The following is a 25,097-nucleotide window of genomic DNA, read 5'->3' as shown; positions in this document are numbered from 1 at the left end:
ATTTATATGGAAAGACCTATGTGGCATATTGGCATATGGTCAAATGGAAAAAAAAAGGAAATTACAGATGAATATGTAGAGTATGACCCCATTTATGTAAATATAATATTGATGAAAATCTGCTCCACAGATGAAATGGCCTGGTTATGGCATAGTTTTGCTACCCCAGGACTGAGAAGGGAAGGAGAAGAAGACAGTGAGAAGAGGAAAAGAAAAATTAAAATGGGATAAGGAGAGGGTAATAGAAAAGAGAAAATAGAGAACTTCAAATTTTTAACTGCATAGTTAAAAAGGGAGAGTAGTGCTTAAAGAGTGTGGGTTCTGGAACCAGACTGCCTGGGTACATAGTTGGGCTCTGTACTTACCAGCTGCGTAATTATCAGTTATTTACCTCACCTGGCTGAGCCTCAGTTTCTTTATCTGTAACATGGGGATAATAGTACCTATCTCTAAGGTCCTTATGAGAATGGGCTAAATTAATCCATGTAAAGCACTTAATGAAGGGTCTAGCGCATATTAAGCACTCAGTCAACATTAGCTGTCATTTCTTTGGACCAGGCACTGCGCTAAGTGTTTTCTGTACATGATGTTATTGAACTGTTACAATGACCTAGATGTCCTCTATGGCAGCTGACTGTTAGAAAGCCCTTCCCACTTGTGCTACAGTTGCCTCTGAATTTTATTGCTCTCCTTTTTTTTCCCAATTATTTTATTGAGATCATAATGGTTTATAACATTTTGTAATTTCAGGTGTACATTATAATTTATCAGTTTCTGTATAGACTGCATCGTGCTCACCACCAGTAGTCTAATTTTTATCTGTCACCATACATATGTGCCCCTTTACCCCTTTCACTTTACACCTGTCAGAATTGCTATCATTACAAAGACAAAAAGTAACAAATGTTGGAGAGGATGTGGAGAAAAGGGAACCCTCATACACTGCTGGTGGGAATGCAAACTGGTGCAGCCACTATGGAAAACAGTATGGAGATTTCTCAAAAAATTAAAACTAGAAATACCTTATGACCCAGCCATCCCACTACTGGGTATTGCTCTCCTTTTATAATTGAGTAAACCAAGGGTCAGAGAGGTGGTTTTTGTCAAGGTGCTCTAGCTATATACGGATAGTCTGATTCCAAAGTTCAGTGAGCTCATTTTACTGCTCCAGAGGGAGAAGAGGAAGAAAATAGAGAGGGGAGAGCCAGTGCTGGAGGAGGGAGGAGGGGAAAGGGGACTACACTGGGTTTTATCTCTAGCAAGGGCCTGAGATACCTTTGGGGCCAATGCAGGGCCAGGCCAGCTGAAGGCGGGGTGGGTGGAGCTGAGCCGAGGGGGAAGGAATAAATGTTAGGTCCTGACCCACAGCACCCACCGTCGTTCGTTCGTCCTCAGTGCAGGGCAACAGGTAAGAGTTGCTTTCAGCCTGGTGCCCTCTTTCTGGTCTGCCTGCCCACCTCACCGCTGCACAGCTGACTCTCTGGCCTGACTAGATCTGACTTTGTTTCTTAGAATCTACCTCTCTGTCATTTTCTTCCCCCATACCCCATGCCTCTTCCTGTCTTTCCCTTTGTCTTTTTTCCCCTTGTTTCCTCGCCTTTGTTACTTTTCAAGATCACTCCATCTCTGACACTCTAGCTTTCTCTTATTTTCCTTTCGTCTGAGTTCTGTCTACATCTTTTTTTTCTAAATCTCTTTTTCTCCTTTTCCAACTCTCTTCTACTCTGTGTGTCTCAGTCTCTCTCTTTCTGTCTCTCTCTGTTCCACTCTTTCTCTGTCGTCCAGGAAGATGTCTTGATATCTTTTCCTGCAGTTCTCCGGTCCTCCCTTACTTTGACCCCTTCTCTCTGCTTAGCTGACAGCAGAGCTCAATGGGTCAGAGCCTAGGAGGCCAGAGGTAGGGAGAGGAAACTGAGGGAATGTGGGGACAATGGGAATGATGAATTGGGTAGGGAGAGATTTAAAGAAATTGAGAGATAAATAATTAACATAAATAAGAGGAGAAGGTGAGAGGAATATTGTATCATTGAAAATCAATAGATTTGTATTTTCACTCAGATTCACTGTGAGATCCTAGGCAAGTCAGTTACCCTCTGAAAAAAGAGCTTGGCCTATGATTTCCATGGCCTCTTCTTATTTTGATTTTGTGGTCTTCTAATTTTTCTGTTTGTAAGAATTTCTGATTCTCTGATTCCAGTTATCTAAAATTCTCTGTGATTCTTCCGTGACAAGAAGAGGGTGTTAGGAAAGGAAGTAAGGTCAGGTGCTTCCAACTCTTGAAAAGAAGTGATCACATCCCCTCCAGACCTAACTGATCCTTGAAAAGTAGGCCACAAAGGGGAGAAAAGAGACAAGGAATGTTACAATGAGTGGTTTCTGGCTCTCTGCTGGGGTACAATTCTGGTTAGCCCTTCTGATCTCTGGGACTACAGGTTGGCTGCTGACATGAGAGGATTTTAAGGTGCAGGGAAAACCTACTAGTAATGATCTGTCACTTGGCCCCAAATTTCACCATTATCTCTTTGGGTGAAAGCATTGTTTTAAGAAGACCCCTGGCAAAGATTGCCGCACAATGGGTACACATGTTGCTAAATGGTGAAATGAATGAATGAATGAGTGTTTACCAGTGCCTGAAATTCCACTTCAGTTAGAAATCTGTTCTTTTGGTAGAGGTCACAGCTCAAAATCAAATGCCCCAGAAAGGGGCCTGTTAGTGCAGCAGAGCAAATTAATGTCTACAGTCAGGTTCTCAGTCAAGAAAATATGTAGTAACATTTGAATCATAGATCCATAGTGGTTAAGTTAGTAGGCTCTGGAGCCAGATTGCCTAGGTTTAAACCCTGGTTCTCTTACTTACTAGCTCTGGTACTGGACAGGTTACTTAATCTTTTTGGGCCTCAGTTTCCTCACTTTTGAAATAAAGTTGATAATAGTGTCTACCTCACAGAGTTGTCATGAGGATTACAAAAGTCAATGCATGTGAAGCATTTACCATAGGGTTTGGTACAGTGAGTACTTTGTTTTTGATTATTAGAACCAGATGAAATCTATGAAGTTATCCAGTTGTCTGTGGAAAAACTGAGGCCCAGAGAGGAAAAGCACAGAGCCCAAGTTCACATAGTAAGTTGTAACAGGATAAGGACAAGAAGCAGGATTGAGAGAAGAATCAGCTTTTCAGACATGGTCTGGTGTATTCATGACGTGTCTTCCCTAGGTTGTACCTTCACTTTCCCTACATAGAAAATGTAGAAATTAAAAATAATAGCTAACACTTTTTTCAGTATTTACTCTGGGATAGGCACTCTTCTATATAATTCATATAGATTATCTTACCGAATCTTCACAACATCTCTGTGAAATAGATTGTCCTTGTTATTATCTAAATTTTATAGATATAAGACATAGAGCTGAGATGTGACTTTTCTAAGGTCCCAGAGCTAGTGAATGGTGGAACCAGGAATCAAACCCAAGTAGTCTGACTCTTAATACCAAGTAGGCTGTGATCTTAATACCCTAAATTGCCTAAAATACTTCCTTGATTCAATTTTACTCACTCCAATCTAATGATAGGTAGTGGGATGCAATGGAAACAGAGCTCAAGGTAACTAGGCTACAAAGTTATGGGTCATAAAGATGGACAGGCTGAGCAAGGTAGGGCCAATTCCAGGAAAGGAGTCTCAGAACAGAGAAATTGCAACTGAAGTTTGAAAGAACTTGATAATTCAACAAATTCCAGGAAGTGGTCTATATTTTCCCAGGTCCCTGAGAATATCATGGCCAAAAGCCCCTCAGAGATGACGAATGTATTCAACTTCTGTTTTATACATGGGGGCAGGAGTAGGCCTTAATCCACCATCATCCCCAGGGAGGACTGGACTTTGCTTCCAATCTTGGGGGCTTTCCTTTCCATTATGTATCCCAGTGTTGTTGTCATTATTGTTGTCAGTGTTGATATTGGGGAAAGGAGTTTGCGGGAGCCTGGAACTTGGCCATCTGCCTTGCCTGCCTCTCCCTGGGCCATCCACCCCTCCTCACCACTGAAAGCCAGGGTCATCCCCAGCCAGATGCTCAGATGTGATTCTAGAAAGGAGCTCCTCTTCTCTCCCACACCCTGATCTCAGCTTGGGGAGTGGTTGGACCCCAGTGGTGATAAACTCTCGGAGCTTTATCTATGGTCTGCAGACTCAGTCCTGAGCACTTTAGCCTTGGCAGGCAGGCAAGGGAAGGGAAACTCATATCTCCAGATACGAGGTAGGCATTGGATCCAATTCATTACTTACTATATGAGGGAGGCATAAATAACTTACATTTGACAGCTGATGAAAGCTGAGACCCAGAGAGGGGAAGTGACTTTCTAAGAATGTCCAACAGAGAGTTGGGGAGTTGGAATTGAAATTAAAAGTTCTAACATTTATTGAAAACTTACTATGTGCCAGGTGCTGTCCTAAAGGCTTAACATGAGTTTCATTTGGTCCTGTCAACACCCCTTTGCCTTTCCCAATTTCAGGGCCCACAAGCCCTGCCCCACATACCAACCTATGATAATCTGTGAAAGTTGGAAGGAGGATGCTCCAGGGTGAAACAAGGGGAAGAGATTGTTTTGTGAGTTAGGGAGAGGGTGCTTGCTCTGTGAGATCTGGAATGGAGGGGTGTTGCTGTATAAGAGGTGAAGGAGGTTGCAGTATGAGGACAGGGCCAAAACTCCTCATGTTCACTTGTCCTTCACAACATAAAGCCCTATATACCAGAGGTGCTGTTAGATTCTACTCAATAGCTCTCTTGCTGGTGCTAGGACCTTAGTCTTTCCACATTCCTCTGCATCTCTCCCATTGTCCTGTCCCATATCTTGTCTCACCCTCTGATGCTGGATTTCCAGTTTGCCCTTTTTCTTTTAATCTGTTTCTCTTTCTTGCTCTCTCCAGCTGTCTTTCTCTTTGTATCTCTCAGCCTTCCCTCATCCCAACCCTCAACCCACCTTAGCCACCTCTCTGTCTCTATCCGTTGATCTTATCTCTACTCCCTTATCTCTGCCTCTCAGTCTTTCTCTCATCTCCCTTGGTAGGGTCGAGTTCTTCTTCTAACTCTTCTTTGTTTCTCTCTCCCAACCCCAACCTCTGACAGCATTTCTCCTTTATCTTTGTGCTTGACTGACTCTCTGACCCTGCTGGATTCTCTTCTCTCCTGCTCTCAGTTTTCTGGGTCTTTGTATATTCCTCTATGCTCCTTGATCTCTCCTCATGTCCTTTTTGTGTCCCTTTGTCTATCCGTCTCTGCCTCTACCACTGTTCTGTCACTCAATCTCCCTCTCTTCTGTCTTTTACCTTCTTTCTCTCATCTCAGTCTCTTTCCCTATCCTTTTGTATTTCCTATCATCCTCTTGTCCTCTGTTTTTCTGGATCACTCCTCCTCTTCTTGTTCTTATCTCTACCCTGTTCCCTTTCCTTCTGGCTTTGATCTCTTTCTCTCCCACAATTTCTGTTCTTCTAACTCCACCACTACCACTGTACCTTTGTTCTCTCTCACTTTTCTCCTTTTATCTTTCTTAATTTTTATTTTCTTCTGACTCTTTCTGTACTATCCTACTCTTTCCTCCATTTGAGTCCCTGTTCATTCACTAATTTACTCCCAAATTCAACAAATATTTATTGAATGCCTACTATGTGTATTTGTTTTCTATTTTTTTTCTGATCTTCTCACTGTTCCCTTTCTCTCCTCTGTCTTAGCCTCTGCCTCTTTCATTCACCCACAGACTTGTTTCTCAGACTACTTGGGTCTTTCTTTCATCCTCTTCTCTATCTGTGCTTTCCTAAAAAGCCAAGAGCAAATCCAAAGAGTGAAATACCTGCCTGGTGGCACATGGTCTGTATGGCCTAAGGCCTGCCCTTTCATCCTGTTCCCTGAATCTACTTAAGTTGGTACTTGTGGCTTCAAGCTTCTTCTCCCTCTCTGGCTGGGCATGCTCAGGAAACATCAGGAGCCCTGGTCAATGGCATCTGTCTGCATTAGTAGGCTGAATGTTTACTTGGATGAGGCCAATATTCTTAGAAAGCTTCTTAGCCTTAAGTGTTGATCAAAGGGTTGGTGGATTGTCAACTCTCATCCTGCCACACACAATCACACTTCAATGATCCTCACCATCATTGAAGCATCATTCAGTAGAGTCTGAATCAGAATTCAGGCTTTCTGACCTCCAGTTGGAACTCTTTCCTTTACCCTTTTGTCTAATGGTCAGTTTCCTATTTCTTTCTCTCTGCTACTCTATTGGTACATTTTAACATTGGGAAAATTCCTACCCTCGAAAGACAATAAGGGTTTCTCTGGGGAGGGTAACGAGCATTGGGTAGGAAGCTAAAGGCAACCAAACACAGGAATGACCCTTGGCTTTTGGCCAGAACTTCCTGATGGATTCTCATTTCTTCCACATCCTCTGCAGGACTTCGGGCTCAAGATGGTGGCAGCAGCCATATTGCTACAGCGCTGCCCAGTGCTTGCCCGAGGCCCCACAGGCATCCTGGGCAAGGTGATTAAGACTCACCAGTTCCTGTTTGGTATTGGACGCTGTCCCATCCTGGCTACGCATGAACCAATCTGTTCTCAAATCCACCTTAAGGCGACAAAGGCTGGAGGAGGTAAGAAGAGGCTGCTGGTAAATGGGGGAGAATGTCTGGGTCCTGGAGACAAGGTTCCAGGTCATATTGGCCATCATTTCCTAATAATTGGGAGGGTTCATGTGAAAAGTATCAAGGCAGAATGAGCTGGCCTAACAATACACCTGGCATCTGACTTCTGCCAGTGTCTCTAAAAAGAGTTGCACTCTCATGCGTGTCACACTCTATATACTCCAGTCATGCTGAAACTACTTAAAATTGCCTGGATCAACTCTGTTGTCTCAAGCTTCTGTGGCTTTGCTCCTATCAAATAACCCTTTCCTTTGACACTTACCAGAGTATGTCGTACTTCTTGTGAGAGATTTTATCTCCTTTGTGAAGCCCACCTAGACCTTTAGCCTGTGCAATTTCGATTTTGGGTCATGTCTCCTCCCTCTTCTAGCCTTCCATAGCCCATGTCCTTCCCCTCATCTCAGCACTGTTCATAGTGTGTCTTCAGTGTATGCCATTCCCACCAGCTTAGGAGCTTCCGTAGTACAGTGACCAGATTCATCCATATCTGTGTCTCTACCATAGCCTGAGATGGAGTTTTGGAATATCGTAGGTCTTAGTAATCATTGTTAAACTGAACTTATGACTAGAAATGCACTGCCATGTACTCTTTTACCTTTGTATAGACTCTCCATCTTGGGCTAAAAGCCACTGTCCCTTCATGCTGTCAGAACTCCAGGATGGGAAGAGCAAGATTGTACAGAAAGCGGCCCCAGAAGTCCAGGAAGATGTGAAGACTTTCAAGACAGGTTGGAGTCAAGTTCTACCTTCTCCAACCTCTACTCCTAATGTCCGAACTCACTTCATCACAGTCCTGAAGTAGGCTAATTCAAGGTCAGCTAGTACACATCCCACCACGGGAAGTCCAATCTTTTCTAGGAGAACCATGGTAGGCAATAGCTTAGACTGTGCACTGAAATGCACACATATGTGCACAGACTCCTGTAACTTTTAGCCATTAGCCTAAAATTAGCCCTGTAGAGTTCTGCCTTCTCTCTCACAAGTGGCTAAATGGATCCCAAAAGGCTGGGCTCCAACATTTAAGCAATATCAATCTATGACAATCTGTATTTGCATGAAACAGTAAGTATTGGAAGCAGGTACATCCTTTAGAAGGGTATGGAGCCCGGGGCAACTCAACTGGTGCAGACCACTCAAGATAATCCATTTGATAGATGGCCACACTGTTGACATCTTTCATAGGCCATTTTGGGATATCAATAAGAATAAAAACTTCAAAATAGAATTTTAATGACATTCAAAAAAGAAGAATAGGGGCTGGCCCCATAGCCGAGTGATTAAGTTTGGGTGCTATGCTTCAGCGGCCCAGAGTTTCGTTGGTTTGGATCCTGGGCGCAGGCATGGCATCACTCATCAAGCCATGCTGAGGCAGTGTCCCACATGCCACAACTAGAAGGACCCACAACTAAAAATACACAACTATGTACTGGGAGGCTTTGGGGAGAAAAAGGAAAAAATAAAATATTTAAAACAAAAAAAAAAGAAAAAGAAGGTACACTGCCATGCATCTACCTTTCAAGTGTAAGAGCCAAGGTGGTTGCCCCAGTTACCTCACCCAAGGGAAAGTCCTAGTGGGGAGAAGTGTGATTCACCTTATGCAAGGTTTCTTGACACGGGAATCTCCATTAGGGAGATGAGTAGGGGCTTGCTTTGCAGAAAGCTTCTCTCTGCAGAAAGCTTCCCCACTTCATGAATTTGAATTTTCACATGTTATATCGAGTTTAAAGAGGATGATACACGCTTTCTTTTTTCCTCCTCTCTTCATGGCCAATGAATCTCACACTCCTTCTCAGACCTGCCCAGTTCCTTGACCTCAACCAGCCTGAGGGAGCCATTTTCCAGTCCCCAGGAGCCAGAGCAAACTTCAGAGAAGGTCACACATCTGATTCAGAACAACATGGCTGGTGAGTTTGCTTAGGTAGAAATAAAGGGAGTAGGAATATGGAAGGAATGCTGAAAGGGCTTCTGACACAGTAGAAGAAATGGTAAGGAAGTGCTTTGGAACCAAAGGGAGTCTTTGTTCAAATTTGAATGCTGGTTCTTGCTGGATCTGTGTGTTTTGGCAAGTAAGTCATTTCCCTTCAGTGGGATTTTAATACCTGCCTCAACAGGTTTTAATGAAGAGGAAATAAAATTACATTTATGGAAGTGTTCATAGATTCTTATGAGGGCTTATTAAATATTTAGTTTATTCCTATTGTTTCTTCTCCACGCTTGCCTCAAAAACTCTTATCCTTCATACAGAGCCTTTTTCCCTGTCTTGTATGTGTTTATATTCATTTTTCATAGTGGAATTTGCCTTATTTTCCTAATATAAAAGGAATATGATTCATTGTAAAATATTTTTCAACAGATACAGGAAGGCATAAAGAGGTTAATTTAAGTCACTCAGAGTTCCACCATACATCAACTTTTTATTATATTTTCTTCCAGATATTTTCCTATGACTAAACACACACACACACCCCTCGTATGCTCCCCTCCACACACATGTTTTTATTAAAAATGTGATCTCATTCTACCTGGAGTTTGTTATTTTGCGTTGTTCACTTAACAATATGTCATGGGCATCATTCCATGTCCCTAAATATAGAGCTGCATAATAATTATTAATGGTTGAAGTGTGTTCTGTAGCATGGATGCAATGTAATTCAGTTAATCAAGTACCTATAATTCAGGTTATTGTTTCCAAATTTTTTGTGCGTATTCTTCCAGTTTATATTGTATATTGGTTTTACTTGCATTTAAATGTACCCCAAAAATACATATAGTATTATCTTAGACTTAGTATGGATATACTAGAAATTATTTAGCCATTCCTCTATTGGGTTGCTTCCAATTTTTCCTAATCACAAACAGTGGTGCAGGAAACATCCTTGAATGTACCTCCTAGTGCACATAGGTAAGTGTTTCTCTAGGATAGACAGTAAGAGATAGAAATTCTCAGGGTGTAAGGGTGTGTACGTTTTCAATATTAATAAATATTGCCAATTAGTCCTCCAAAGTGGTGTGCCAGTTATCAAAGAGAGCATTCATGTTCTCACACTCTCTACAGCACTCGATATTATCAAACTTTTAAATCTTTATCAATTTGATAGATAAAAATTTGTTCTTGCAGTTTGATTTTCCCTGATTAAGTATCTTTTTCTACATTTATTGAATTGTCTGTTTATATTCTTTGCTCATTTTTCCACTGGGGTGACATTTTTTCATAGTAATTTTTCAGAATTTTTAAAAAATAAATTCTGGATATCAATCATTTTTCTGTTAAACATGCTGCAATTATTTCTCTAGGTATGTCAGTATGTGCATTTTAAAAACTCTTCATACATATTTCCAAAGATCCTTGCAACAAAGATGTTACCAATTTGTACCCCTGCCACATAAGTTGCCATCTGCAACAATCATGATTTCTGTCTCATGTAATAGAGTTTTAGAGTTTAACAAGCCCTTTGGCATATATTATTTCAATTTATCCTGAGAATAGGGTTGCTCCATTTTGTAGTGGTAGTGGTTAAAGTGGATTCTAGGCCACTTTCTTGCTGCACGACCTTGATCAAGTTACCTACCCGCTCTATGCCTCAGTTTTCTCATCTGAAAAATGGAGATCCCCATAGAACTTTCCACATATGGTTGTTGTGAGGAATAAATGAAATAATATCTATAAAGTTCCTAAGAGAAGGCATTAAATTTAATGGGCACTTTTTCAATGTTGGTTATAATAATATTAAATATTAGCTATTATTATTACTCCTACTACTATTACTATAGTTATAATAATACTACTATGTGCCAGACATTAGTTTGAGTGTACTGCATTCCATTTGTCATCAGATGCTCACAATTCTGCAAGGAAGGTATTATTAGTCCCATTCTACAGACGAGGAAATTAAAACTAAGAGAGAAGATTCATGACTTGCCCGAGGTCACATAACTAGGAAGTAGCAGAGTGATGACTGGAAACTAGATCTGTCAATACTCTTTTCACTGAAACTGGAAGTAGTGATTCCAGTAAGGAGGCTACCACACTAACCTCAAGAAAAGAGATGAGGCCCTGCCAGGGCTAGGAAGCCTGAGTGAATATATGAATAAATTACTGAGTCAATGAGCGAGTGAGTGAGTAAAAGGATGGTTGAAAGAAGTAGTGGAGAGTCAACGTAGTCCAGTAAGTTAATGACTGAACAAATAAATGAATAAATGGAAAGAGAATTGAAGAACTCAAAATCAACAGCATGAATAAAATATGGACTAGCTGGGAGGTGATTTAAAATGAATTCTTCTCATCCCCATTTCTACTCCTGCAGGAAACCATGTCTTTGGTTATGACCAGTTTTTCAGGGACAAGATCATGGAGAAGAAACAGGACCACACCTACCGTGTGTTCAAGACTGTGAACCGTTGGGCTGATGCATACCCTTTTGCCCAACACTTCTTTGAGGCATCTGTGGCCTCAAAGGATGTGTCTGTCTGGTGCAGTAATGACTACTTGGGCATGAGCCGGCATCCTCGGGTCTTGCAAGCCACACAGTGAGTAGTAGGGTCTGAGCCATGAGCTTTGGAGATGCATTCAGAGAAGAGCCAAAGCCACACATGGAAGGAAAAGGCCGAGCTGGCAGTGGAAACCTGACTTCCATCCACCACCCCTTTTGTCCAAGGTCCTCTAGTACATCTAATCCTCAGATATGAACTAAGTCAGTCAACAAATCATGTTTTTCAAACTCTTGGTTGTTCAATGCTGTGGAGGAAAGGATGGAAGACCAAGCAAGGTCCACTCTCCATAAGCTCTTACTATGGCTGAGGAATGAGTATTGCCAGAGATGGTGTGTGACCTCCTCTAGAAGGTCTGCCAAGCTTCTCAAGCTCAACCTAGCTTCTCCCCTCATTCCCGAGTGCCTTCAGCCTGAGAAGGAGAGTCTATGTCTCCCCATTGTCCTCATCCTGCCCCCTACTTGGTCACATAGGACACAGGTCATACAGCATCACTAAATCAACATTGACCCCCATCAAGGAAGAGAAACCTACCTAGTTCCTCACTGTCTGACAAGAGTTTCTTCTTTCCTTGTCTCCCCTGTTTTCTCCTGGCCAGGGAGACCCTGCAGCGTCATGGAGCTGGAGCCGGTGGCACACGCAACATCTCAGGTACCAGTAAGTTTCATGTGGAGCTGGAGCAGGAGCTGGCTGAGCTACACCAAAAGGACTCAGCCCTGCTCTTCTCTTCCTGCTTTGTGGCCAATGACTCTACTCTCTTCACCTTGGCCAAGATCCTTCCAGGTAAGTCTGAGGCCTTAGCTTTGTTCAGGGCTGGTATCCTGCAATATAGCATCCAGTCTCACTGCCTCCATCACTCCTTCCCTCTATCCTGACTTCACTTGCTCCCATTGCCCTTCCTTCTTACCCATCTTGCATATCCTCAACACTGGATGACCATATCCCTCTCCTTTCTCTCCTTCTGCACATAGGCTGAAGACCACTACTGAGGAACATTGCCCAAATTCATAGAAGGGTAACACCATAAATTTGTCACCTCCCAATTCAACTTGGCTCTTAACTCTCAAAAATAGTCCTTATAAGGCCAGCTCCAGTGCCCTAGTGGTTAAGTTCGGTGTGTTCCACTTGGGCAGCATGAGTTCAGTTCCTGGGCGCAGACCTACACCACTCATCTATCAGTGGCCATGCTGTGGCAGTGACTCACATACAAAAAGGAGAAGATTAGCAAAAGATGTTAGCTCAGGGAAAATCTTCCTTAGCAAAAAAAAAAAAAAAAAGTCCTTCTATGTCCCTACATCAACTTTTTCAAACTTTCTTCTCCCTTCTAAAACCTGTGACTACCTCTTCCTTCACTGTTAGCAAATAACCTCACATCTTACATCAGAAAGAAAACAGAAGCCACCAAACAGGAACTCCTTTAACTTATAGCCACCAAACCTACAAGCTTATCTGATTGTTCATCTACCCTCCTTTCATTCTTTCCTTTTACAATTTGAAGGTGCATCTCTCCTTCTGCCTAAAACCAATTCCATCAGTTGTACACTGGATTCCACCTGGATCCCATCTTCTCACTCTCCCACTCTCTAGCCAATAATGTCCACAACACATATGCCTGTCATCCTTTCATCAAAGCTCCAACCCCCAGATGAATATAACTCTCTGCCTTCCCTATGTCAATCCTGGACTTATATAATTTCTCAGATGGAAGCCACTAAAATTTCATGATCCTCAACCTGTATCAGGTCCTCTATGCTGTCTGGCAATCCCATTTCCATGGTCAGCTCTCCAAGTCTCCAGGGCAGCTTTGCCAAACCTCCATTCTCCTCAGCCTCCCCATACCTCCACCTCACCCTCACGCATAGCAGATGACTTCACCTCCTACCACACTGAAAATAGAAGACCTCAGGTAGCAATGTCCTCAACTCCTTGCCACGAACTACCTACAAATTCACGAGCATCCCCACATGTCCTCTCCTCAGTCCTTCTCTCCTGTCACAGTGGAAGAGGTGAACTTTTTCTTGTTGACTAATCCTTCTGTTGGTGCTGTGTCCCATTCCCCTTTACCTCCTCAGGAACTTTGATCTATCAGTTTCCTCTCTCTCTACTGTATCTTCAGCCTCTCCCTCTCTTTAAACATGTTTAAGTCTCTTGCATCTCAAAAAACCATTTCTCCTCATCACTCTGTAGCTACTGCCCTATCTCTCCCCTCCCTATAGTAGGCAATGTGCTTGAGAGAAGTCTCCACACTTGCTATCTACTTCCTCACTTCCTGCTGATTCTTCAGCACACTATAAACATCACCACTGCTTCTTGGAAACTTTTTCTGAGGTCACACATAAATCCAACTAAATCCAACATCTTTGGGAATTTTTTCAATTGAACTCCCTCTTCGACTGTTAGAATTCAACTTCTTTCAGTTTCCACTGCCTCCAATCCTAGCGTAGACCAACATCATTTTCTTGATTTCACCTTTGCCCTCCTACAATCTACTCTTCACAGTGATCAGAATGATATTTTTAAAATACAAGCTTATCTTTGTTACTCCCCTGTCCAAGACCCTCTAATGGATCCCAATTGCCCCTAGGACCAAATCCAAACTCTTTATCTTGGCTTATAAAGCCTTCAATAATCTGGTCTCTACCTACCTCATCAGTCTCATCTTTTGACACCTCTCCTCTCAGTTTTTCATTCAGTAATACATTCATTCATATATTCACTCACTCACTTATAAATCAGTTATTTACTTATTCATCCATTCATTGTACTTACCTTTATACTGGGTACCAGAGACAAAAAGATAAAAAGATGTGGTTTTTTGCTCTCAAAAAACTCCCAGTCTACTTGTCGTTCAAGGTAGGTCCACCAGGAAGTCATGCCTGATTTTCTCAGGTAGAAGTGATCCCTTACTCTAATGAAAGACTACAGTTCTTTGGTGTCACTGCAATTTTGGGAGGCAGGAATCAACTCCTTCCACCAATTTCCCACCTGCCCTCTCAGCACTGCCCAGTAAAAAGCCCTGCATTCTTCAGGTCCTAGAGAAAAGTCTTCCCCTCTCTGGACCTTAGCTTCCTCACTTGTACAGTAAGGGGACTGGATTCCATGGTCACTAATGGTCCTTCAAGCTATGACATGCCACGAGCTTATGATTTAAACTGTGAAAGTCCGATAAGTATCCACTCTGTAACTACAAGCAGAGGGATGCTACCTGGAAGAGGTGGGATTTCATCTAGACCAGAAAGAATCTAGCAAAAGACCAAGTCAACAAACATTATCTGAGATAAACTCTTTTCCAAGGCTTGGTCTTGTGCCTGTGAGAATGAACCTAGTCTTTGTCCTCTGAAAACTCTAGAACTTCTTGGGAAATTAAAATTTCCTCCACCCCAAGATAGTCAGAGGCCAGACTAGGGTTAGAAATAATTGAGAGAAGGGTGTAGGGGTCAGAATTTCAGGGCAAGGGAGTTCTCCAAAGGGAGAAAGACGTGTCACAAGAGCTTCCTGAGGAGAGAGAAACAGAACAGGATCTTCAGAGGGAGGGGAGGGTTGGCTGTCTGCCTCTGCCAGGTCAGTCCTGAGGTTGAAGTGGGAATACCAGGACATAAGCTTAAGAATTATGCATCTGGTTCCTCAGGGTGTGAGATTTACTCAGATGCGGGCAACCATGCTTCAATGATCCAAGGTATCCGCAACAGTGGAGCAGCCAAGTTTGTCTTCAGGCACAATGACCCTGACCACCTGAAGAAACTTCTAGAGAAGTCCAACCCTGAGACACCCAAAATTGTGGCCTTCGAGACTGTTCACTCCATGGATGGTGTGTATATGTGTGAGATTATGTTTACTAACACTAGTCTCACAAAAACCATGATGTTAATGATAACAGCTAACATTTATAGAGTACTTATTATGTGCCAAGCAAATTTATTAGTATTTTACATGTATTAATTCATTTAATCTTCACAATTCTACGAGGTAGGTGCTATTATTATTTCTATTTATTTACATGAGGAAACTGAGAAGCAAACAAGTTAAGTAACTTGCCTAAGGTCACACAGCCAGTAAATGACAAAGGATGGAGGCAGCTGTTATACTGATCTTACAGGTTAAGAAACTAAAGTTCAGAGACAGCACCCAATTTGTCTTGGGTAGCTCTGTAAATTGGTGCCAGAGTGAGCCTTTGCACCCTCGAACATATGATTTCAATTCCCTCACATGACGTTCCTTCCATTAGAAATAATGTGCAAATCAATCATCCTGTGTCTGGTCTCTGCAATGGAAAATTTTACAAACCATGGCCTGGGAGTTTTTTCAAGGTCCAGTATGAAGCATTGGAATCAAAATAGGTTTTGAAGTTAGACAGACCTGAGTTCAAATCCCTCCTCTGGCACTAACTGACTCTATGACCTTGGATAATATTTAACTCTCCAAATCTCAGTTCTCCCCAAGGCAAAATATCTGGTTGTAAGAATTAGAGATGATGGGGGCCACCCCAAGTGGTATAGCGGTCACATTCGCATGCCCCACTTCAGCAGCCCGGAGTTCGCTGGTTCAGATCCCAGACATGGACCTATGCAAGCCCTGCTGTGGCAGGTGCCCCACATATAAAGTAGAGGAATATGAGCACGGATGTTAGCTCAGGGCCAATCTTCAAAACCAGAAAAAAAGAATTAAAGATGATGGAAGCCATTCCATTCATTATGTTCTAAGTAGAAATAAATGACCTTTACCCTCCTACCTTGTTTCCTCCCCCAACTAAAACAATGCCCAAATCATTCTATTGCTCTTGAACAGAAATCATGTTTCAGGCATCATCTTCTGAATTTATTAAAGGAAAGAGGTCTTCACTTTATTCCATTTATTTTTATTTATTTGTCACTTTTACGAAACATTGAGAGTCCATAGTATTCTCTGATTTAGCCAATATAAATGCAATCAGCATCATGTAATGATGATGCACAGACTGCGGAACCAGACTATCCATGTTCAAATCCCAGCACGACAACTTACTAGCTTGAGCAAGTTTCTTAATTGCTTTGTGTCTCAGTTGCCTTATTTGAAAAATGGAGGTGATAATGATAGTTTTGAGAATTAAATGAGTTAATATATGTGAATAACTTATTGTCCTTCCCACTCCCACGTTCTAAAACTAGCAAGAAAGTAAAACCATCCCTTGATTATGTTTCTACCACTGAGACTACACTAGTTCATTATTTCTCTAGTGGAAACCATGTTGGGACTATTCTACTTCCTTACATTTGCAAATAAATGGTTCCTTATTTTTTTTTGGTGGAAATTCTGCCTAAACTGTCTGTCCTAAAGCTGAATTTCTCCCACTGAAATAATGCCTGAGCCATCACACTGTCCTCTTTGTCTGGAGCTCCACCTCTTGTGGTTGTCTCCCTTCATGTTGTCCTACCAGTTACTCACATTCTTTAATCCTGGCCTGGAGCCCCTGTTTCCACCTGAAGAAGTTTCTTCTGTATTCCAACTCACTGCACCTAGTAGTTTCCAGGGATAGGGAATGGCAGAAGGTGTGGGTTCTTGTATATGCAGAGTGGCCACAAAATCTATATAATACACAGCCATTTGAAGACCTTATAAACAACTATCAGCATAGAAGATGTCTAGAATAACCTTGAAACAATGATAAATCTGTGTGGGAAATGGAGAGGAACATACAGATTACTTCTAATTCACTTTCATTCAATAGACTGAGACTGAGCCTGTGGGAGGGTGACCTCAGGTAACAACAACATTGAAAGAGATGAGAGAGAAATACACTGCCACAGAGACATAGAAAAGACAAAGAGACAGAGGCACAAAGAAACACAGAGACACAAAGGTACAGAGAAAGAAAGTCTGAAGCAGACAGATTGTCAGAGAGGTAGACAGAAAGCGTCAGGTGAGGAAGGGAGGGGAGGAGGGCGACAGCGACAGAGAGGGAGGAAGGGGAAAGGAGAGAGAAAAACAAAGGCAGAGACAGAAAAATAGAGACATAGACATAAAGATGGAGATGGCCACAAAAAGAGATAATGACAGAAAGCCAGAAAGATAGAAATAGGGAGGACTAGTGAAGATATTGACAGGGCTGCCAACAGCACCTGGCTGAGGGGCTGACTGGGATCTGAAATCAGGACTGCATTAACCGGGAGCAAAAGGTAACTTCTTTCAATTTATTTAAATAAAGGCATCATATAGGCTGGTGCCAACCCTACATGGAAATACATAGACTTGCAGGAAAAAACAACGGAAGCAGAGAGAGGCTGGAAAATGGCATATACAAGAGGACAGATATTGTCAGAATGAAGTAAAAACAGAAAGAACAAGAGGCACGCCTTGATCACAGGCTGGGGAAAACACATACATACACACACACACATACAGCCTGGGTGGGAGTGAGGTGAAGGCAGTTAACACATATAAAGAGGTTTGGCACAGTCCCAAGTGACGGTGCACATCTTCCCCCTTTTCCAATCCAAAGTAGTTAGGGGTCATGAATTCTATGCTGGAAATGGAGCTGGGGAAGGGTTATGATCTCCAACATCGATTCCTTGGCTTTGCTCAGGTGCCATCTGTCCCCTTGAAGAGTTGTGTGATGTGGCCCATCAGTATGGAGCTCTGACCTTCGTAGATGAGGTTCATGCTGTAGGACTGTATGGGTCCCGGGGTGCTGGGATTGGGGAGCGTGATGGAATTATGCACAAGATGGACATCATCTCTGGAACTCTCGGTGAGTGAGTGTCTTGGGCTGCCCTTATATACAATCCGAAAAGGAGGCCTCTGCAAGACCCTTTTCCTCCTCCTCTCCAAAGCTGCAGGAGCTATTTGGGTAGAATTCACAGCCCCAGGCTGCAGAACTCGTGGATTCCCTCCTTCCACTCCCACCCTACTGCAGAACTGCTGAGAAAGCCTGGGAGGGTTTTTTGAGAAGACCCCTGAGCTGAGCCAAATAGCTGGGTTCAACTCAATAAGTGGAGAGCTATGGTCCTAAACTCCTGCCCCACCCCAGCCCAAAGCTTCATCTTACCTCCACTTTTCGGCCTAACCAGCTGAAGGTCCCCACCCAGTCCCTGCCTATCTAGTCATTGCATATGGCAGGACTTGAAAGTCCTATCTCAAAGTAGCAGAATTATCAGCTCTGTCTGCCTTGTCATGGACAGGAGAGATGAGCAGAGGCCTGGAAAGGGAGTCTGGAGTTCCAGTTTCTGGTGCACCTCCTTGTGTTATCTGGGGCATAATCCTGTTCCTCTGTGCGTACCCTCCTCCTCTTCCCTGTCTCTAGGCAAGGCCTTTGGCTGTGTGGGCGGCTACATCGCCAGCACTCGTGACTTGGTGGACATGGTGCGCTCCTATGCTGCCGGCTTTATCTTCACCACTTCACTGCCTCCCATGGTGCTCTCTGGGGCTCTGGAATCTGTGCGGCTGCTCAAGGGAGAGGAGGGACAAGCCCTGAGGCGAGCCCACCAGCGCAATGTCAAGCATATGCGCCAGCTACTAATGGACAGGGGCCTTCCTGTCATCCCCTGCCCCAGCCACATCATCCCCATCAGGGTGAGAGCCCCACCTTGCCCATTGCCCTCCCATCTATCTCTTCTCGGAGCTCTCCTGCACCCAGCAAACCAACGCCTGCTCCTGTCATCAATTCTTTGCTTTCCTGTTAACCATCCTACTTATCGCCAGCTTTGTTACCTTTGAAAAATTATCAGCCATTCTGGATTAACCAGTATTTTTTTGCATTAGCTATTATGTCATGCTTATTAGACTGCACTGACCCACACAATATTGAGTACCCATGGCCTATAATTCAGTTTTTTTCAAACTGTGGATCAAGACCATTAGTGAGTCACAAAATCAGTTTAGTGGGTTATGACTAGCATTAAAAAATAGAAGAGGGGCCGGCCTGGTGGCATACTGGTTAAGTTTGCATGCTGGGCTTCGGTGGCCTGGGGTTCCCTGGTTTGGATCCAAGGTGCTGACCTACGCACTGCTTATCAAGCCACGCTGTGGCAGGCATCCCACATATAAAGTAGAGGAAGATGGGCATGGATGTTAGCTCAGGGCCAATCTTCTTGAGCAAAAAGAGGAGGATTGGCAGCAGATGTTAGCTCAGAGCTAATCTTCTTCTTCTTCTTCAAAAAAGAAATAGAATAGAAAATGTCATATATCACCTATAGTAAGTGTATCATTTTATGAGAAATTTATTTGTTTTTTACATGTGTGTATGCACATGTGTGTATGTGTATAGTATAGTCATGGTGTGAGATGTTATTTCTTACTGAGAATTGAAGTCAGAAACTATAAAATCAAAAGCCATTGACTAGCTGCTATTTTGGATTTGCAACTATGTTTGAGTGTTTACTGCCTTTAAAAAATGAACTGCTACTTCTTTCTTAAATGACATCTATTTGTGTGTGTCAGCAAGTTGGGGTGTGGGAATGACCCTTTTTGTGACTGTTTTATGGATGAGAAAGAAATAGTCACTGCTCTTTGGGCTAACTGAATATTCCCTTGAAAAACTGCTTTTATAAATATGTTTTAATTAACCCAGTGACAGCACCCCAGAGGTGGCTTGGGAGGTTTATCCTCTTACCAGAACCAGCCCAAATTAACATACTACCTAACTAAAACCAGTGTCCTTGCTCTGCAAATAGCTTCAAGACAAGGTCCCTAGCACCACTTCCACCCCACCCCTTTCAAATTGATTGTTGCATCTAAGCAACTCCTTGATAGAAATTCTGGAACTTCCCCTGACCAAGCCCCTTATGAAAAAGTCTGTCCCCAAATTCAGTGGCGTTCCTCGATCTGGTTCCCTCCACCTGCTTAAGGGAGCTAGTAATAGTACGGCCAGAGTGGTAGATACTTACAGGCTTTTCTCCTGAGCCAGGTGGGTGATGCAGCACTGAACAGCAAGATCTGTGATCTCCTGCTCTCCAAGCACGGCATCTACGTGCAGGCCATCAACTACCCAACTGTCCCCCGGGGTGAGGAGCTGCTGCGCCTTGCACCTTCCCCCCACCACAGCCCTCAGATGATGGAAGACTTTGTGGGTAAGTCCTCAGCATGGATGCCTACAGCACTCGCCCTCCTTTCAGCTCCAGGATCTGAAAAAGTTGAGAGAATGGATTGCATTCAGTCTAAAAATATATTTCTGGTACATAATTTTGTACCAGACCCTATACTGGGATCATAAATGAATGAGAAACAGTCCCTAGACTTATAGGCCTCCAGTTTGGTTGTAGAGGCCATAGCAGACACAATGACTTCAAGGGGTGATCAAAGTTAAGCAAAGACAGTGCATGGGGGAGTTGAGGGAGCAGAGAGGAGAGGCCTGACCCAACCTGTGGGATTCAAGACAGGCTTCCTAGTGAAGGTGACACCTGAGCTCAGTCTTGCAAGGTGAATGATATTAAAGCAAGAGAAGAAAGAGGTTGTGGAAGGGGTATTCTTAGTAGAGGGCAAAGGGTAAAGAAAGGCAAGGTGGAGGGTGAGAAGCAGCCTGGGATATTTCAAGAACAATAAGCAGATGCTACTGAAATGTAGGGTAGGTAGTAGGAATGGAGTGGGGGAGGGGAGTGCCAATCTATGAATCTACAAAGACAACACAAGACAGGGACTGGATTGACAGGCTTATAGAGCTGACTGAGTAGCCTAGGTTTTATCCTGAAAGATGCCAACTTAGTCAATTCACCTAAAGTTTACTGGATTCCTGTTGGGTACAGTTTTTAGCACAGGGCCCGGCATAGAGCTGGTGCTCATTCCAGATGGGGTGAAAGACATGTAGGCAGTTGATGGTCTAGTAGAGGAGAGACATAGACTTGAATGGTACTGGTCCGGTGTCATGAGCTTCAGTGCTCTGGGAGCTGGAAGGAGTTGCTCATTTATGGCTAGAGAGGGTAGGAAGGGTGAAATTAGGGAGGCATTGTGGATGAGGAAGTCCTTGTGCTGCATCTTGAAGTACATGTGGTATGGTGGAAGGACATTCCAGAATAAGGGAATTCCATGAGCAATGACCTAGTGATAGGAAAACAGAGAGCATGTATTGGCAACAGTCGCTCTGTTTGTCTGGAGCATAGGTAGTATCAGAGTTCAAGGAAGACAAGATAGGTAGATGCCATTCATTCATTCATTCATTTAAAAACATCATATAACACTAGCCAACATTTATTAAGTACTTACTATGTGACAAGCACTGTTCTAAACATGTTACATGTATTCACTCATCTAATCCTCATGGTGTAGAGATGCTGTTATCAGCAGTTCCATTTTATATATGTGGAAATTGAGGCATAAAAATATATAGTAACTGGTCCAAGGTCACACGGCTACTAGATTTGAACTGGGGAGTCTGTCTCTACCTCCACGGTCATAACCGCTAGGTCTACTACCTCTCTGAGCTGATGAGCCAGACTTCTGAACCTTTTTCTCAGTCCTCTCAGTTGCGCTGGGCTTCAATTACAGAGCTCTCGGTACTCTCAGTTCTCTGAGTGTCCATTTATGCAAAGGCAGGAAATAAATGAGAGGCATCCACTATGACTCCACCAGTCCTTCAACCCCACAGACAACCCATCCTGAAATACCGCAAATGTTCTCAACAATCTCTCAATTTCCTCCACCACCACTTTAATCCATGTCAGTGTGATTTCTTCCTAATTTTCCTGCTTCTCTCTTGCTTCCTTCTAATCCCTTCTCCATACTGACCACCAGAGAGATTTCTCTAAAACTCTGACCATATAGCTCCCTTGCTTAAACCTCTTCTTGTTTCCCTATTGTATAGACTAGAGCAGTGGTCTCCAATGTGAGGCATGCAAGATGATATACAGGGTGAGGGGATTTATTAGAATTTTATGTTTACTTTTTATCTTAAAACATAGAAAGTTAAGCATTACCAATATTGATCTTTAATATATAGACTGACAATGATATATGTATATAGCATATAAACATACATAGATTGGAGGTACATGCTGAAATGTTTGTGCTGATAGGAATGTATAGTTCAAAATTCAGAGATCACTGGCCTGCAGAACAGTTGAAGCTCTTTGGCATGGCATTTAATGCCTTCAACATGGTGATCTCTATGTTCTCATCTCTTCCCCACATTCATGTTATTTCTCCAGCTACACTGAATGACTTGCAGTTCTCTCATTTTGCCCTACTCTCTTACCTCTGGGACTGCTAATGACGCTCCCTTCTGATTGGAATGTCCTCCCTCACCCCTTCCCCTGGCTTACTTTCTTTCATCTTCTAGACTTAGGCATCCTTTCATTCATTATTTCAACAAATACTTATTGAGTGCCTAATGTGTGCTAGACACTGTTCCAGGTGCTGGGGACCTAGTAGTAAACAAAACAGACACAAAATTACTATCCTTCTGGAGCTTACGTTCCAGTGAAGGGAGATAGCCAAAAAACACTTTAAAAATAAGCACATCTGGGGCTGGCCCTGTGGCCGAGTGGTTAAGTTCGCGCACTCTGCTGCAGGCGGCCCAGTGTTTCGTTGGTTCTAATCCTGGGCGCGGACATGGCACTGCTCGTCAAACCACGCTGAGGCAGCGTCCCACATGCCACAACTAGAAGGACCCACAACGAAGAATACACAACTATGTACCGGGGGGCTTTGGGGAGAAAAAGGAAAATATAAAATCTTTAAAAAAAAAATAAGCACATTATATAACCTGGTAGTTCTAAGCAGTATGGAAAAAATAGAGCAGGATAAGGGGGATAGGAAGTGCTGGGGGTGGGGCAGGGGCTAGTTTGGAGGAGAGTTGCAGCATTAAATAGTGTTAAGGGTAGAGACCGTTGAGGTGACACGAACAAAGATGTGAAGGAGGTAAAGGAGTTAGCTGGGCATATATCTAAGGGAAGGGCATCCCAGGCAGAAGGAACAGCCTAAAACAGAGAAGACCACAGCACAGGAGAATTCTTTTTGTATTTGAGGAACAATAAAAAGATGAATGTGGATGGACTGGTGTAAGCAAGAGGGAAAGACGTGGAAAATTGAGGAGAGAGGGGCAATGTGGAGCCAGATTGTGTAGGGTATTGTAGGCTATTGGAAGGATTTGGGCTTTAACTCTGAAATAGAAAGCCTTTTGAAGGACTTGAGCAGAGGAGTGACATATTTGACTCAGGTTTTAACAGAACTGCTCCAACTTCTATGTTGAGAATAGACTGAAAGGGAGAAGGAGTGGACGCTGTAAGATCCGTTAAGGGGCTACTGTAATATTCCTTCCAGGTAAGAGATGATGGTGGTTCAGACATTGGAGGTGATGAGAAGTGGTCAGATTGTGAAGGCGGAGCCAATGGTATCTGCTGATAGATTGGATATGTGGTAGGAGAAAAAGAGGAAAATAAAGGATGGCTCTAAAAGTTTTGGACTGAGCAACTGGAATTGCCATGAACTGAGATGGGTAAGGCTGAACGCAGAGTAGGCTTGGTGGAGGGTAGGGAGATTAGTAGCTCAGTTGTGCTCATGTTAAGTTAGAGAAGTCTATTAGACATCCAAGTGGAAATACCAAAAAGCAGTTGGATATACAAGTCTAGAATTCAGGAGAGGAGTCGGGCTGGAGATGAAAATTTCACACCATCAGCATATAGATAGTGCTTAACAGCCATGAGACTAGATGAGATCACCCAGGGAGTGAGCATTAAAAAAGCCAAGGACAGGGGCCAGCCCAGTGGCACAGTGGTTAAGTTCACACGTTCCGCTTCTCGGTGGTCCAGGGTTTGCCAGTTTGGATCCCAGGTGCAGACATGGCACCTCTTGGCAAGCCATGCTGTGGTAGGTGTCCCACATATAAAGTAGAGGAAGATGGGCATGGATGTTAGCTCAGGGCCAGTCTTCCTCAGCAAAAAGAGGAGGACTGGCAGTAGTTAGCTCAGGGCTAATCTTCCTCAAAAAAAAAAAAAAAAAAGCGAAGGACAGAGACCTGGCACACATCTGAGGCACTTCCGACAGTGGGGTCAGGTTCTCTCTGGGTTCTCACCCCCTCAAGGAACACCCCTCGCCCCAGGCTCCCAGGTCACAACACTGATGACATTGTGTGGTTACTGTCAGTGTCACCTTCCTCTCTAAGTTAGGAATTTCCAAGCAGATGGATTCACTTCTTGGGCCACAGTATGTCCTGTACTTAGGGAGTGGTCCAGGCCAGGCCAGTACAGCTTCAATTGTGTCAGATGAGTGCTTGCCAATCTTTTATACGTCACAGCACCCATACACAAATGGTAACATTCATAGCACACAATGGAGGAAACAAAGGAGGGTACTTTTATTTCCAAGACATCTCGAAGGGTTGAAGGGATCAATATCTTGGCATATCTGTACTGTGACATAGGGATTAAGATCTAATCTAACCAATTCTTTCCCTCTCCTCCCCCCACCACCTTCAGAGAAGCTGCTGGAAGCCTGGACTGAGGTGGGGCTGCCCCTCCAGGATGTGTCTATGGCTGCCTGCAATTTCTGTCGCCGGCCTGTGCACTTTGAGCTCATGAGTGAATGGGAACGTTCCTACTTTGGGAACATGGGGCCCCAGTATGTCACCACCTATGCCTGAGAAGCCAGCTGCCTCGGATCCCCATTCCACTTGCACTTCACCTAGGGCTGGGCCTCCTTCTGTCCTCTGCTTTGTTGTGTAGCTCTAGCTGACTTGAGTCTGAAAATAAATAAAGAGCAAACTGCAGCCTTTGTAGCCCATTTTTTTTTTTGAGAGAATACAGACAACTGCACTGTATCTGACTCCCTCAGACAAGTGGCAGAACCATGAAGAAATCACAGATCACTTGTTGGTCAGACCATCCCATTTTACTGATAGAGAAACTGAAATCCAGCAAGAGGAAGGAGATTGCCAAAAACTACACAGTGAGTTGCACAAACAGCTAGGACACTTGGCAGGTTTATTTGAAATGGCTCTTTCCCAATAGTTTCAACAAAAATCCAGGA

The 25,097-nt window shown here is 43.3% G+C and overlaps 1 protein-coding gene across 1 annotated transcript; it reads left to right on the top strand.

The window, feature by feature from the left end:
* Positions 1-1,276: 1,276 nt before the first annotated feature.
* On the top strand, positions 1,277-24,838 carry ALAS2 (5'-aminolevulinate synthase 2). Its single transcript, XM_070502336.1, has 11 exons — positions 1,277-1,408; positions 6,434-6,629; positions 7,286-7,408; positions 8,474-8,584; positions 10,985-11,207; positions 11,767-11,951; positions 14,797-14,976; positions 17,728-17,892; positions 18,445-18,713; positions 20,047-20,209; positions 24,548-24,838. The coding sequence occupies exons 2-11, from the start codon at positions 6,449-6,451 to the stop codon at positions 24,709-24,711; spliced, it is 1,764 nt and encodes a 587-aa protein (XP_070358437.1). The 5' UTR covers positions 1,277-1,408; positions 6,434-6,448; the 3' UTR covers positions 24,712-24,838.
* The last annotated feature ends 259 nt before the right edge of the window (positions 24,839-25,097 follow it).

This window comes from Equus asinus, chromosome X, assembly GCF_041296235.1.
Source record: "Equus asinus isolate D_3611 breed Donkey chromosome X, EquAss-T2T_v2, whole genome shotgun sequence".
Lineage (NCBI taxonomy): Eukaryota > Metazoa > Chordata > Mammalia > Perissodactyla > Equidae > Equus > Equus asinus.
This window is presented reverse-complemented; position numbering and strand designations above follow the sequence as displayed.

Bases quoted from the DNA above. Each gene is read 5' to 3' on its own strand.
- ALAS2 (XM_070502336.1), top strand. From the start codon at position 6,449: ATGGTGGCAGCAGCCATATTGCTACAGCGCTGCCCAGTGCTTGCCCGA. The intron at 11,952-14,796 runs GTAAGTCTGAGG...CTGGTTCCTCAG, and splicing joins CTTGGCCAAGATCCTTCCAG to GGTGTGAGATTTACTCAGAT. The intron at 18,714-20,046 runs GTGAGAGCCCCA...CTCCTGAGCCAG, and splicing joins GCCACATCATCCCCATCAGG to GTGGGTGATGCAGCACTGAA.